This window comes from Ascaphus truei, chromosome 3 (assembly GCF_040206685.1).
Source record: "Ascaphus truei isolate aAscTru1 chromosome 3, aAscTru1.hap1, whole genome shotgun sequence".
Lineage (NCBI taxonomy): Eukaryota > Metazoa > Chordata > Amphibia > Anura > Ascaphidae > Ascaphus > Ascaphus truei.
The window spans coordinates 371,810,029-371,826,810 of record NC_134485.1 but is presented as its reverse complement, the minus strand read 5'-3'; the positions used below and the strand labels follow the sequence as shown (position 1 = coordinate 371,826,810).

At 39.0% G+C, this 16,782-nt stretch overlaps 1 protein-coding gene across 3 annotated transcripts in view; it reads right to left on the bottom strand.

Moving 5' to 3' along the window:
• Window positions 1-16,782, bottom strand: part of LNX2 (ligand of numb-protein X 2) — a 117,433-nt gene that overhangs the window by 10,894 nt on the left and 89,757 nt on the right. For all 3 annotated transcript variants that reach the window (XM_075592199.1, XM_075592198.1, XM_075592200.1), the window contains 4 exons: window positions 15,939-16,186; window positions 8,432-8,631; window positions 6,356-6,724; window positions 232-369 (listed from right to left, as the gene is read on the bottom strand). In XM_075592199.1, the coding sequence (XP_075448314.1) occupies window positions 232-369; window positions 6,356-6,724; window positions 8,432-8,631; window positions 15,939-16,186 (955 nt within the window). The remainder of the gene's footprint in view (window positions 1-231; window positions 370-6,355; window positions 6,725-8,431; window positions 8,632-15,938; window positions 16,187-16,782) is intronic.

The following is a 16,782-nucleotide window of genomic DNA, read 5'->3' as shown; positions in this document are numbered from 1 at the left end:
AATCAATATAACACTATGGCAACAACCCCCCCCCCCATCCCTCTATCACAATTACTTTATGGCTATTTTAATTGTTTTAGTATAAATCAGCAGTGAGTTTCAGACAACTAGTGAACGCAAGACATTTTATTTTTATCACATGAAGGTGTGGACAATGAACTCTTTGTTGTACAGTATTTTGTAACAAAGGAAAGACAGATTTGCATTAGAATAACATTATAAAGTAGTTACCTTATGTGAGCTTGGTCTGTGATGATAAACTTGTTGTAAATGGTGGTGGGACTGGCTGTTACCTATATCTCCAGTAATATTACCAGTTTGATACTTTCCAGCTCGGGATACAGTGAAATGAACGCGTTCTCCACTACCCTTTTAAAACACACAGAAAACAAGATAAAACAAAACTATAGTGATACCTATTTATATCCAGTAATTATATCCAGTATATATATATATATATATATATATATATATATATATATATACATATATATATATATATATATATATATATATATATATATATATATATATAGCAACTGTAAATATTACTGTATGTTCATTTGCATGTCTTAGACAGGTCTGCAACCCTGTCTTTCCCTATTGTCACCCAGCATACAGCGCTTCCACTGCAGCAAGGGATTCTGGGAATTCTTTGTCACTTTTTTTACCCACCATAACCTTAATGACAGTATATATATATATATATATATATATATATATACATACATATATATATACATATATATATATATATACATATATATATACATATATATATATACACACACATTATACACACACATATATACACACATACATATATACACACACACACACACATACACAACCGGTCCTCACTTATCTGATTTATTGCGGCCCGCAAACCGCCGTCAGATTGCGGGTCCATTTTAATCGGCAGCGGTGACCGTCGGATAAGCGGGTCCGACTTCAGATAATGCATCCAGTGGACTGCATTATGCGGCGTCGGATAAGACATTTGACGGAAAGCGGGACGTCGGATACCGAGGACCACCTGTCTATATACATATACATGAGAACAGAAATAGTACCTGCAACAGACCCCAACACAATAAATGTACCCAAGTCAGGAGAAAATAAGACTATCAAATAAAGCCCCTGACGGTGCTAGGGGATGGGATAATATGTAACCAGAAGAAAAGTATACCACAAAAAGCACTCCGGTATACAAACAAAGTAATATATTTATTCACACCATCACTAAAAATACATAATAAAACAGTCTCTCGGAACTACTCTCGTAAGTATCCTAACTGAACCACACACATCATGGATACAGGTCATAAAGAAATAGCAAATTAATCACGCTAGAATAGTGATAACTGTATATAGAAACAGGGAGGCGTGAGGCAAATAAATAAGCCGGCCGGTCACAAATAAATCTCTTGGTGGAACAAGCTATCCCTCACCTGAACAGCAACATAGTTAGGAAATATAACCTAAATCCACATGGTAAATAGAGGCGTGGGCATCCAGACAGATAAGGGCACCTGCATGTAGGCAATTGTAACAGTGTCCTTGTAGAAACAAGATAAGGTAGACAATGCTCATAATCTCACTAAAATATCAGTGAGACAGACAGAGTCCCAGAAGGTGCGAGCTTGCACAGACACGGCTGCAAGATACTTAGCCGGAATGGAGATCAGATGAAGCCAAAGTCAGCTGCAGAAGGAGACACGCGTCCACCGCAGGTCCGGAAAGTATGCTGGGAGTAGAGAGGCTCTGAGGGAGGACAAAGACAAGAGCACGCCCGACGTACGTTTCACTGTAAATGCTTCCTCGGGGGGCTTGATGGGAGGATGGCAGTTGGATACATATATAATGCCTCGTCTGTGACGACAGACCATTATATATATATATATTAAAAGAATGAGCGGCGCCGGATTGAAACAGCTGACTAGGCAATCACTCTGAGTGGTGATACACAGCTGATGGGCTGCTTGGCAACACATAGGAAACAGACAAGAGTACTCCCATGCTGTCTGTATATAGAAATAAAACAAATGTGTATAGTGAGACTGAAAAAATACAGAAAATCAAGTGCAATTCTCCTAGTTGGTCCATAAATAATGGATGGTATTACCAGATTACGGCCCGACTAACTACAATACATTATAGCTCATTGAAAAGAGCAGCAAGAATTGACAGTTGACAAAGAGATACATGCTTCAAATAATATAGGTGTATGCCCAAACATTAAGTCGCACAGAGAATGAAGTAGAAAGAAGACATCTACCATGAAATCAACCAACTTAACAGCAAAGGGAAATTGTCACCTCAAGATCATTATGGAAAATGTAAATGCAAAGATTGCTACCCAGCAGAAAGACAAAGCATCAGTTGGCAAATATGTTTACGATAAAAGGAATTAACATGGAGACAGATTGGTAGAATTTTAAGAAGGTTAACATTTCTACATGTTGAATTCATTCTTGAGGAAGAATCCAAATCAAGAATGAAATGGACTATATCCTAGATAACACGAAACACGCGATTGACGACTGCACAGTCCTCAACAGTTTTGACATAAAGAGTGATCATTGATTGGTTCGTTGCAAGTTACATCTGAATGCAATTATGGAAAGAAAAACAGTGATTAAAAAGAAGACGAAAACAGTCAATCTCAAGAATGACAGCAGAGAATTTCAACTAGAGCTGAAAAATCGCTTTAGCTTGATCAAAGTGCATGGAAACACTAACAAACAATTATGAAGAACTTATGAAGATTGTAGTTGAATGCACTGAAAAAACTGGAGGGATCGCTAAAAAAAAAAAAACAGGATAAGAAAACTGATGAGACGACAAGAAATAAAGCAATCCCAAGACGCAAGAACAAGAACTTAATATGCCAAGATGTGCAAGACAATCCGCAAATGTATAACGGAAGATGTAAGAAAATGTAACAGTGATATGGTGAAGAAAATTATCAAACATAATTAAATCTTAAAGAAGACAAAGAAGCAACATAATTGGGAAGAAGCAAATCATTGCACTCAAACAATAAAAGACCATGAACTTATCATAAAGAGAGTTGAGCACTTGTACAACACAGAAGACACAGGACAAAATCTAGTAGAGCAAGAGCGAGAAGAAACCACCAATCATATTCCCTGCATCCTTTCAAAAGGAGTGGCAAAAGCAATACAATCCACGAAGAATGGAAAGGCATCCAAGGAAGATGAAATTGCTGGTGAAGAAGTAGAGAAAATTCCAGAACAATAGAGCAATGCCATAGCGTAGCTATCCTCATCCACAAGACAGGAAACACAAACTACCCAAAAACTTCAGACGAATCAGTCTGCTTCCAATCATTTACAAGATTTTTACGAAAATACTCAATTATCAGTCGAGTTTTGCAGTGGATACAACACAATTGACCACATCGAAGTTGTCCGATTTGCAGACAACATTGTTAGTTTTGCCACAAGTCAAGAAGACCCCCAGCAACAAATCAGAGAACTTGCTGAAGCAAGCAAGAAAGTGGGCCTCCATATTAATCGCAGCAAGACCAAAGTGATGTTCAACAAATGTATCAACTCTGCAAAGATCTAAATAAATGTAATAGAACTAGAAGAAGTCGAAGACTATGTCTACCTTGGATGTCAAGTAATAATGGATGGGAACCTTTTCAATGAAATTAACAGGAGAATGAAGATGGGATGGAGCACTTTTGGAAGAAACAAGACAGTCTTTCAAGGAAATCTTCAAGTGTGCTTGAAGAGGAAAGTATTCGACCAGTATATTCTGCCCGTTCTCACTTATGGATGTGAAACCTGGACCCTAAATGTGCAGATAATTCAGAAGCTAAGCTTCAGACAACTCAAAGAAGTGTGGAGAGATATATGCTGGGTATTGCCCAAAGAGACAGGAAAAAGAATGAATGGGTTCGAAATCCAAACAAAAGTCTGTGATATCATTACATGGGTGAAGAAATTAAACTAGTAGTGGGTTGGACATATTGCAACAAGAAATTACCATCATTGGACAACGATGGTACGCTACTGGATTCCAAGAGAGATTAAAAGACCAAGACGACGACCAAAAGGAAGACGGGAGGATGAAATGAAGAAAACTTTTTGGAGCAACACGAAGAAGAGGCTTGCAACCGCAGTATCTGGAAGATCCTTTGAGAGGACTTTATTCAACAGTAGATCGACAAGGGCTTAAGATGACACACACACACACACACACACACACACACACACACACACACACACACACACATTATATATACATATATATTTTTTGTAACAACTTGTAGCAACTACATGTGGACCTATTATATTACTTAATATTATAGGCCATTGTATTTAATGAAAGATTTGGGATTTGTATTGGAAGTGTCTACAATATTAATTAAATCTATAGCCATGAATTTTATAATAAACGTCCTTGTTTGGCAGCCTTAGGAGACAAATGGTTAAACAGCTTCTCTGAAGAGAACTACTTTTCTTTGATTGACCTCTCAGCCAGGTAAATCAATTTGCCGCCAGTAAAATGTTATTTCTCGAAGGAGATAATACTGTCACGTAAAAATATGGTCTGCTGTTCGGTATTTTTATTTACTTATTTCCTGCCCCATCTCTCCCCAGACTATTTTAGTTGATCTTCAGGGATTTTAAGAGCTAATCACATAGATGTTGTTGGTTCATCTGTTCTACATCAATAGAAATAAATGAATGGACATACACACCCAGATGGTTGCTGCAGAAAAGAAATGCTATATTTAAATAATAGCACCCTGTCCTTAATAAAGAAATACAAAGTCCCCTATTAAAACCTAATGCTCATGTTTTACTTTAAGTACTGAACCTATAAAAGATGATGATGCCAACTGAACCAAGTTAAAAATTGCCACTTAGTATTGCACAGTTGCCCATCTTTTTCTGTATATACATTATAAGGATAGGATAGGGAACAAATAGTGACTATTTATGCTGGTTTTTTTTTAAAAACAATTCTTATCTAAAGTTAGCCAAATTAAATGATTCATTGAGACCATCTGTCACTAAGTTCCTGTCTTTATAGTACAATATAATCTAGTGTGTGTGTTTATGAATCTATATCTTATGCATCATTAATGTTTTAAATTGAATATTTTCCAACTAGTTGTCGTATTCACCACTGAAGATCCACATGCACACATATCAAAATAATCATTGTAATAAATGACATTAGCACTGCACAATATATTTTTAATCAATGGGCTGGTGTATTATTGATGATTTTGGGGTGTTATTCATTAGATTGAGATAATGCTAACCTGGGCACTATCACATAGAAACTCCCATTGAAGCCATAGTAAACTGATGGTTAAAAATCACAGCATTTGCTGTATATTAGTTGGCACCTATATTTTGTATATTTAATGCGTCACGTGACAGTCCTCCGAGGAAACTGAATTACACTGCAAATCGCATCAAGACAAGAAATATGGGACATCCTAAGCACTAATTCAAATGTGATCGAATAAAACTCCCTAAAGGCGAGTATAGTATATGTGTCATTTTTATGTGAAAAAGGAAAGGAGTTTTCATTTAACTGCAGATTGTATTTTCCTATATGAGAAGGGTCAGCTGTAGGTGATTTGTTTTTAAGGAAGCTAAGTACTTTTTGATCAAAAAATTGAATTAAATAAATAAATAAAAACCTGGTAAATTATCATTTGTTTTACCCGAATAAAACAAGGAAGGGCTGCAATAATAGAAAGTTCAAGTTAACAAGGAAATAGTCTTAAACAACAAAACAGGTAGCGCTAACCGCAATGTGTGTGGTGTAGTAACTATTACCTTATATATTAATTAAAACTATACATAAGGGGCTGCCTAGGACACAAAGCCTGACCCCCTGGTCAGGAAAACAGTATGGCGACCAAGGAAATAGTCTGCAGCAAATCCCTGATCACAAAGTGCCATTACAATTAAACCTTCCACTGCTAATTTATCTTACAAAGGAATGATTCTTGTAAAAGAAGTCACATAGTCACAAAAGGTTTGTCTGAATGTATGGTGCTATTTAGTTTGAGAAAAGTTGGCTATCAGTTGCTCACACATTCATGACCTCTGCAAAACTATTTATGCCATGCACTGCTGACTTTTTCAACGTATAGCATCAACAATATATTCAAGAATGTGTGGCCAAATTTGAATCCTTGAATGAGTTTGAGGTGCTTGGAAGTTTATTTCTCAACTAACATTTCTTTGGCAAAATTCTAATTCAAATACAATGTACCTGTGACTTGTCTTCATACACTGTATCCCAATGATTAATGTTTTTCCTGTAAAAGGTACCTTGCACCACACTACTTAAATACCTGGATAATTTGAGCAGCAAGTTCAGGTGTTCCATGCTTTAAGTCAAGCCCATTGATGGCGAGAACTCTATCATTGCTGTGAAGTTTCCCGTCCTGGGCAGCCAATCCGCCTTCTAAAAGATCCAGAATGAAAACGCCTGGTTCATCTGTTCTACGTACGAGCTTAATGCCAAGCTGTTCATTGGAGCCTCTTTTATTCAGAGTAACATGGAAACTGTCATCTCTCTGCGAGCTATTGTCCATGTGGGTGTGTGTTCTGCTGCCAAACCGCCTCTCACGGAGCACAGTGAGGTGTAGGACACTGCACGGCTGGGATAGGACAGCTCTGGCATAGTTATGTGACACATTGCTGATATCAAAATTATTAACCTACAAAGCAAAGAAGAACAATCTGTCTATTTTGCTTACAAGACTTCATTGTTATGCAGAGCTACCAGATTATTACATTGATGTTAATGTTGAAAAAAATAACAGTGTGTTAGATTGTTCTAAAGAAAAAAACCCTTCCATTTAACTATGGTATACAATAGGTGTAATATGTAATGACAAAAGTGGTCGTTTGCATGCAGCTTCTACATGGAACACACAACCGTCACCAGCTACTTGTTAGCCGTAGGTGGGCGGGAGGTGCACAAATTGCTGGTAGCTTCCATGGTATTAATAAGAAATAAGACCTGGTGCATGTCCTCCGCCCATATTTTGAGCATGTGAGAAACAAAGTACAGTACTACAAAGGTACCCCGACAAAGATACACTCTGCACCATCTGTCTGTGGAGAAACGCTGTTCAGTTTGATTGCAAGCAGGTTGGTTTGTGTTTTCTGCTATATTCCTTAACAGATGAAAAAATGCATTATTAGTGAAGTATGCTGGGCTTTTGGGGGGGGGGGGAGGATCCATTCCAAATAGTGCTGTTTTAACACCTGCAGTTTATGTGGCAGAAATAAACAGCGAGTTTGCCAATTTGCTGATGTGTAAAGAGTCTCACAAACCTCGGTTCTCAAAGAAGAGTGGGTACCTCAGTTATGGAGACCTAGGAAATGGCCTTGAACTTTATGGAAATGTGAAAACATTAATTAGCTGCATCCAATAATCCCTGATTCTTTAAGCATGGTCTCCAGCATATACTTCATGCAATGGGAGTAAATTTCCCATAATAGTGGCGCAGTACCAGAAGTACTCCCCAAGGGGGAAGAATTAGGCGGAGCACTGCCTCAGAAGAATGATGGAGGCTAGATCGCAGAATAAAAAAAATTATCGAGTCGTCAGCAACATACCTCAAAGAATTAGTGGGACAGTCTCTAACACATTTCCTGCAATACTGCGCTTTGTCAAAACGTGTTAGAGACTGTCCCACGACTTCTTTTTTGTATATTGCTGATGATTCGATAATTTTTTTATTCTGCGATCCAGTCTCCGTCATTCTTCTGAGGCAGTGCTCCGCCTAATTCTTCCCCCTTGGGGAGTATTTCTGGTATCCGACTTCAACGAAGGCTGGAAGCACGCCAACCCACGGGACACAGGGATCGGAGGCTCGCGAGTAAACCTTTGTGTGATTTATCACATTATACTCTAAGGATCCGTTCTGAAATATATATGTATTTAGGCTAACTCCAGGAATTTCACCCCACAAGAAGTGAAGGGGTCTGGGGTTACCATTGTGTGGCATCACAGACATCCCCTCCGGGTACATCTTGGAGTACAACTGACTTCTTATCGAATATGATCATGTCCTAACAGCAGACAGCATCGATGTGCCCTGGACTTTCTTCTATTTTATTATCCAAACATTTATATGGTCCATATATAGAATTACATGGCAAAATTGGACCGGGATTACACAGTCTGAGCACTGATTTGGAACAGCTGTTACTCTTTATCCATAGTGGTGGAGTAACGTACAACTGACTATCTGCTAGGTTTGAAACATTGGGATGTGAATGATTTTTTATCTACTTATGAAGTTTTTAAAAGAAATATTGAACCTTTCCAATGATCTTAGCAGCAGGAAACAAAGTCAAAAGGTAATGTGCTTTAAGTCATTAATTCGCTTTAACGTTTATTTAATCTTTCTTACTTGAAGTATTTGGTCACCAGCAAGAAGTCTTCCATCCTTAGCAATGATGCCATCCCGATATATTTCTTGGATTACAATATTTATTAAAGGAGTTTCATTACCACCAACTATGCTAATGCCCAACTCAATGTAAGGATTGGACCGGTGAATTTCAATTGTAGTAATCTCTCCCTCAGGCAAGCTAGGTGGCGGTTGCGTCGCTGTCAAGTAAAAACAAAGCATAAAATGTCAATACCATGTTTTATGGTTCAATGCATTTCAAGCTCAATACATTGCAGTAATCAATACTGTGCTACACTGGAATAGTACTACATTATTTATAAAGACCAATTCCAAAGACACAACTGTGGTCCGGATTAAATTGACCACCACCTCTTCTAAACTATAAGCTTCACACAAAAGGTGTGCATTCAATTTAACCTCTTTGATGCGGCAGTTATGTCAGACTTGTCACAATGGTATGTGGCCTAATGTAACTTACGTGTAGAATGGTGGCACCAGAATTTCACATTTTTGCAAAGTGTTTGTTAGGGGGAAAAAATGTGCATTCTGTGTCCTGTCATTAAGCGTTTTATGATCTCATCAATCGCTTTCCGTTTTGCATGGTTACAGTTGACCTCCCACCTTGAGAAAGCGCTAGCCCCACATGCGCGAAACGTACGTCGGCATGACGTCATCGCGTTGACGTCGTGGAGGAGGGATCACGGGTGAGGCAGTTCCAGCATTGAGCTGTTAGAGCGGGTAGAGTGGGGTCTGCTATATTGTGGATTTTGTGTGCAGATACTGAGAGTATTGGCACTTGATCAGAAAGTACTATAGTGTGCTTGTGTTTGTGGTGAGCCTTAACTGCTTCTGTTGCGGACGAGCTGGGGACAGGGTTGCGATATTGCAGTATTACACTGAGGTATATCTATACCTAGCGACACCCTAACTGCCTCCGTGATATAACATACGGCACCCCAGGCTGACCACAATATCACCTCATAGGGGTAAGCACACGGCTTCTCAGTATCACATCCACGAGTATCATCAGGTGGGGACCCAGCAAATATTGTATGCATTTGTGTTATATATATGGTTCCCTGCTACTATTTATGTGAACTACTACTCTGCCTAGGGTAGGGTTAATACTTACCTGTATTCGGTTGTATTTATCCCAGATATCCCTGTACCCTATTTCACCCGTGATTTAAGTTTTAAGTGTTTTTATTTTGTTCTGAGTTTGTGTTACTGCGGCGTATTTTGCATAAACATTAAAGTCTTTATTATTTTCTGCCCAAGGGCAGTTTTAGTGGTAACTGTCCTCCCACAGTGTTGGGAGCGGTTACTTATTGGCACCCTTCATAGCCCAACTATCTATTAGGAGGTGGGGTTACTAAACCCTCAATATATTTTCGGTCTTGTTGTGCAGCTAACTGGGATCTTTGTTGGAGAACTTTTGTCTCCTTGTATGTGTCTGTCTCTTACAGTTGATCAAAGCAGACATGGAGGAAAGTGGCAGGCGATGTGGAAGGAGTGCTCCAAATTGAGATCACAGAAATGATCCAAACCCAGAGGTATAATCTGCTGATTGCCGGTCAGTGAACTATGATTGATCTCCTTAGGTAGCTCTGTATTGGTGACGTGGAAGGCAATCAGCATAGAAGCATGCAGCAGAAGGGTATGCACACCACTCTGATGATCAGAGATGCAATCTGGGCCTCGGTAGTTAAATCCCTCAACAAAACATAATTACTATTACAGTGTGACCTCTGTGATTTTAGTAACCACATTGTTCAAACTATAAAAATCCATACTGCACTACCAATGATACTGCAGGGGTCATGTAAAACATTGAGAATATCACATGATCACCCCCATCCAATCATATCACTGACATTCAAGCTCTTGTATCCAATAGTATCCAATCTTTTTAAAGTGTTCTTCCAATCTATCATCATATTTTGCAACTTTGTATCTGTGTTGAGCAAGACCTTGTAGAGATCATCAGTTGTCGAACACTCCAGTTTAGGATTCTTATTATATTTGTTCTCTCTGCCCTAGTGATTATAATGAAGAATCATGCGGCAGTGGTATGGACATCATCGTTCTAAAGCAATGCATACAAACATGAAGCGCTGTCCCTGTAGAGCCCAAAGTGGTGTGCGGGAAGTGGATTTACTTTAATGTATTGTGAATTGGACTGCTCTTAATAATATCCAACCAACCCTGAATACTTTCTCTAAATCATTTGGCATTAATGTGTTAACTAATGCCACTGATCACATTGATTTTATTTTCATCTGATGATTTTTTTAGCCCATATGCAGAACAGTTTTTGAAGCAGCATGTGGCTATAGCTCATAGCGAGACACCAACTAATTTAGTGACCTACTAATTTAGTGAAGATGAAAAAGTATTGACGTCTATCTTATGTTGCCCATGGTGCCAATTGAAAAATATTATTTGGCTTCTTATTAGTATAAAGAACCCCAAATATCCACCCCTGTGATTCCTGCAACTATGTTTAAGAACAGATACTTCCTTCTACTAAAATATTTACCCTACAAAGGGAATGCCTTCTCCATTACAAAAGATAATCAACATTATGACAGGTTGGAGAAAATCAGATCACTTATTGATACAAAGGTGGAGAATCTAAAAAAAAATTGCTTGACTCTGTTCTTCTCTTCTCCTATGTTCACACATCTAACCCTAGTTCTTTTGGGGAAGTCTAACACAATACACAAGGAATAACAAACACACAGGGTTACTATGTAAAAACAACAAAGGCGCAACACAGATCTATAATCATCAAAGTATCAAGCTAAAACCATAGACTTGAAATGGACTAAAACAACGAAAATTACTTCTCAATTAGTTGACAGGACATATGCTCAGAAATATAAAATATACTTATGTCAACTAATGTAATTTATTGCTGTTGTACCAGTCTCGTACCTATATGACAGAGCCTGTTAGTTGCTTACAGTATGTCTTATTTCTCATGTCTTGAACAATCAAAACTCAATCAAATGTTCTAAACAAAAAACAGATTGCTTGAAATTAGAAATGGTTAATTTCACAAAAGCAGTATCGCAAAACAAAACAAAAATCAGAATACATAATTTTACTTTAGCAGCTTGACTTTGCACAACATTGTCTAGTGATCTGTCCTTAGACGTCCTTTTTGTTTCATTTCATTCTTTTAAACGTGTGTACTATTTATAACATAGCAAACTCACAAATGTATTTGTAAAAATGTTATGTCTTTCTAGTGTTCCTAGTGACTATATAGACAAGGAAAGGTTCCCAAAAAATAAGATGCTTGCATTTTGGGAAAGTGCGGACATGGATGAATATGGTGATACACTCTTGGTCCATGTGTCATGTACAATGAAACAATTTAAACAAGGTCATACATATTTTTGGGTGTAAATGTTCCGATTTATATGTTTTCAATGTATAACAAAACAAGCACAAAACAGGAGCACCATGATTATCTACTTGGTCTACCAATAAACATGTTTGTTTTTTTTGTTTTTTTTTAACAGACACACAGTTATAGTTGTAACACTACTGTAATTGCTCCAAATAATTTTAATACGTCAGCACTGGGGATTGCAAACACCTACAGCAAGTGAAATATATATATATCGAAGATCTAAATGATATAGTGAAATGCACTGTGTGTTTGTCTGTTCTCCAGCTTTAGAGCAGTTTTACTTCTGCATCCAGATGGACTTGAAGCCTGAGAATGCCATTATGCACAGAACAAAACATGTCTAGAAGTCCGGGAATTCAGCAGCTCACGAGACTTAAGTCACATTCGTTTTTGGTCCGGGCTTTCTTATCGGGTTAAGGCTAATTTATTTTCTGTGGAACTAATTTGCTTGAAGGAAAGTTTGCTATTTGTCAGTGCGACAGGAAGCGTCCCTTGGTTGTTAAGAGGCTGCCCTTTCGCATTGGACTTTTCCCACACTTTGCTTTGCTAAATATATACACAAATATCCACGTTTAAAGAGCCAAGCCTGGAAAGGAAATAGCCTCGAGGCTCTGGGCCCGGGAGTTACAATGTATAGCTTTCTGATTTGATGACATGGAAGAACAATTACAATAGCAGCGGCCACTGCTTTCTCATCCAAGGTAGAAACCATTAAAGCTCAGACGCATAAACACACCCACAGATTTCTACAAAAAGGAAGGGGATACTAATAAGCGGCAGGTTCACAGGCTGTCCGGCTATAACAAGGAAAGGGAAGAGGAAGAGACACCTTCCTCTGCTGTGCTACTTCGTTTCCTCACTAGAAAGTCCAGCTAATTGAGGTTATTACTGTTTGTTCAACACAGATACATAGAAGTGTTGCAGCTGTCTTTTACAGCAGGGGCACTCAACTCCTGCCCTCAACCCCCGCACCCCCTCAACAGGTACGGTTTTCAGGATATCCCAGCTTCAGCACAGGTGGCTCAATCAGTCCCTGCTTCAACACAGGTGGCTCAATCTTCGACTGAGCCTCTGATTGAGCCACCTGTGCTGAAGCTGGGATAACCCACGTTTTACATCGAAAGCGAGAAAAACAAGGTTAGACCATTAACATTCATGGAGGGCGCCCAGTAATCGCGTTGAGCAGTTCTCCTCAATTATTGGTTTAAAAAAAGAAAATGTATTTATTGAAAGCAGAAGCTCTAACCCTTTGCCTTATTACGGACCACTGCAAAATCAATCATTTGGAGTCCTAACATGCAGTATGCTTCATCAATATGTGTGTGTGCTTGTAGCATGTCGTTCAGCACGGACACAAGGATTAGCCTCTCCGTGGGACAACCCCTGATTTCAAGTGTTTGATCAGAAAAGATACATACAGTAGAGCTGTAAACCTCATGTACAAGAATTTCTACTACAACAATTAGTATTGTCATAAAATAGTCAACTTCTTTGTTTTATCAAATGACTGCATTATTTCAATGCATAAGTATTGTTCTGCACACCGTCATCAACCTTATGGTCTCATTCTACATAGCCCAAGGCGTTTCCGTATGTAAATCCCCATGAGCGTCATTGGAGATACTTAGCCGAAAAAACAACCCAACCAGCCGCTTCGGGGTATATAGAATTATTGTTAGTCACAGACCTGCAACATTTATTTGTGTTAGTCCTTGTTGAGGACTGAAGAGTGTGTATATTCTTCAGATACAATGTACAGTATATACATATTGGTTACGGTGCAATAAAAAGTAGTGATTCTGGGTCTGATTTAATCTGGATTTTAGTACAGTCAGATTATTTTGAAAGGAGCAAATTCCATTTGACTCCTTTAAACAAAGGCTTATGCTATATTCATGCGGTCAAAACATGAAGGGGAAGATACATTTGTAATAAATGACCTTACTGTATTAGTAATAAAAAATAAAAATGAAAGTATAGTAGTTATTTTTTACTTTAAGTGCAACAGCCATTATCAATTTTTAATAGCCATTCAACTACAAAGCCATTAATGAGCATTTATAGCTATTACACTTTAGTGAATAAATCCCTATTTCTGGAAACAAAAAAGTAGTGGTCTTGCATTATTGTTCAATGTGTGTGAGTGACAGTATGCTAGTGTGTGCGTGTGTGTCAGCGCGAATGTGTGTGCCACAGAGAGAGCATCTCTGACACACACACTGACACAGAGCGCCCCACCGTGTGCGGGGAAGGGGGCTTCGGATGGGCGGGGGAATCAGAGTAAACGAAGACAAACACCCGCCTTCTCCCTCTCTAATTTTTCTATTCCAAACTATGGCTCCTAAAAATTCGACCTGGATCCTAAGTTTTGTATATTTTTGTCCACCCCTGAAAAAAAAATATACAAATAGTTTTTTTTAATTAGGGCTTTATGTTTATTTGTTTACTATTATTGTTTATATGTATTGGTAGTTACTTTGTTAGCTCACATTTATGTTGATTTTGTTATATCCCATCTTTATAATTCCAGTATGTAAGGGGTCAAATGCATTTATCAAAATGTATACACCCTATTCACATCATACAAGTGTAGGTATTTTGGGACATTATTTAAATGGTCTTAAATCCCCTTTAGCAATGCCCAGAAGAAGTTAACTGATAGCGTGACAAAACTACTGTACTTGGATCCATGTAACAGATGTCACAGTGCTCTGAGCTGAGATTTGGATAAGGCTGGGGCCATGGTGCCTTCGCCCGCGCGGAGGCGTGCGGAGGCTGTGAAGTGACCCGTCTGAAGTGGGTGCTTTTCCTGGCCATGGTGGATGGCGTTCCTAGGGGCATCACGGAGCTGGTTCGCCGTCCCTGGGCGAACTGCTCACGTGAACGGCCTTTCGCGCCAATAAATCAGTTTCAACTGATTTCTTGCGCAACGCGCGCCACCCTCCCGTTTACGACCGTACGCGTACGCCGCATGGATGCGATCACTGCCTTAAGGCAATCTGATCGCTCAGCGTGCGGACGCCTCCGCACAGTCTGCGGTACCATGGCCCCAGCCCAAGTCTTTTGCTCAGCTGCTTTTAAAAGTTTTGCTATGGGATGTTTTATACAGCTCACACAGCTACATTGTAGCAATTCATTACTGCAGGAAGGCCTGGCTACATTTACTTACCCTCATCAGCTGTGGATTGTATGGAACATGAGGCGACAGAGTAACGGGCGCACAATTGTTCACATAGCGGATGCGAGGCTAATTATCCATCTGCCTTCATTATTCGCTACGCAGTGGAACTTACGAGCACTTGTTGTTTCCAAGCTTTCTCCCTGCACAACATTGTCAGCGATCCGAGTGGAATAGCCGCTGACATTTTTACCATCAATACAGCATATTATCCTCCACATTTCCACTTGTCCACAAACACCGTTTTGCAGAACTTTTTTGGATTGAAGTAATTCCTCACATACTGTATGGTGACTATATCTGGACTTTTTATCCCTCTGCTATCCCTTGTGCACCAGCCCCCCCTTCCCCCCCACCACCACTTCCCCTATATGTATTTTAATGCATTTTAACATTTGAGTGCTTTGGTAGCCATTAATAGTGTGATTACATTGTTTATCTGTCCCTTGCCGTATAGTGTGTGCTCTCTCTTTCCATCTGAGATATATATATACTGGGCAGGTACCAGTGTTCACCTCCCAGAGGGCCTTATCTGCGTGCTCTGCTCGGTATCGCCCCCCCATCTGGTTTCATTTGTATTACACCTCCTCATTTAGTGCACTTTTGTATTTATTCACAGGTGCACTTAAACTGGTATTTGTTCATTTCGAGTTTAATAGAAAGCTTTTTCTGGTTGGTTGTCCAACAGTGAGTGACCAATAAGATGAGCGCTAAAGCCAGCCAATCTGTTTTTTTCTTCTTCTACAAAATAGACCTAAATCCACTTCAACAAGGAACACACATAGCGACAATTGTCAAACACACCTTTTTACATAGAACATTACGTTCTGAGCCTCAATGTTATGTTTGTGCCACAACATATCTGCCTCCCATTATGTATACAGTGAATGGTAAGATAAACGTACTATCAGCAACGGTGCTCTCCTCAAAGGCCGGGTTATCGAAGCCGTGCTCATCAGTCCACACAGGTAGGACAGTTGGTGTCAGGTTTCGGTCCAAAAGTGTCATTCCAGTCCCCGTTGTGTCTGCGTCTGGTGATCCAGCACCTGGATGGTCAATCACAGGGGCCCCATTTTCACCTTCAATCTCTATCTGCAGCTTGCTGGTTCTTCGTTGGTCCAATACCTCTCTCCGGTGAGATGCTCCAGGACACCTACAGTAGCAACAACACAGGTCTTTGATAAACTATACTTTTAACACAAGTTCTTTCTATTTATTGTTTTCATATCAGGCTAAACATAGCATAAAAGTTGAAGCAGTATATAATTCAGCTTCTGGAAACTAATGCATACAAAATGCAGACACTTGAACACCTCTCCTAAATCATAAGAAATCAGGTTTCCCGAAATACATTAAAAAAACAAACAAACAAAAAAGACAATGCAGATACTAATAGACACGTGTAAAAATTAACCTGTACACTAGTTGTATGACTTGTTTTAAAGCTACGTACGCAGCCAGTTGAATTTCTTGGGAGCTGTAAATTGGTGTAAAGAGGACTTCAAGATGGGGCAGAATAGTAATAATATTAATGTAAAGTACTGTATTTAGCATGTGATGTGAAAAGATAATATAGCTGCAAACTTGAATCTCAGATTTGGAGATTTGTCTGCATCTAAAAAAAAGACACAAGTGCACTAAAGGTACACTAGAGATGTTTATGAAGTTATATTTGGGTGTAAATGTTTGACAAAATGTTTTTTGGGTGGTTGAATTTCACCTTTAATATACTGTACTGTAGGTGCAATC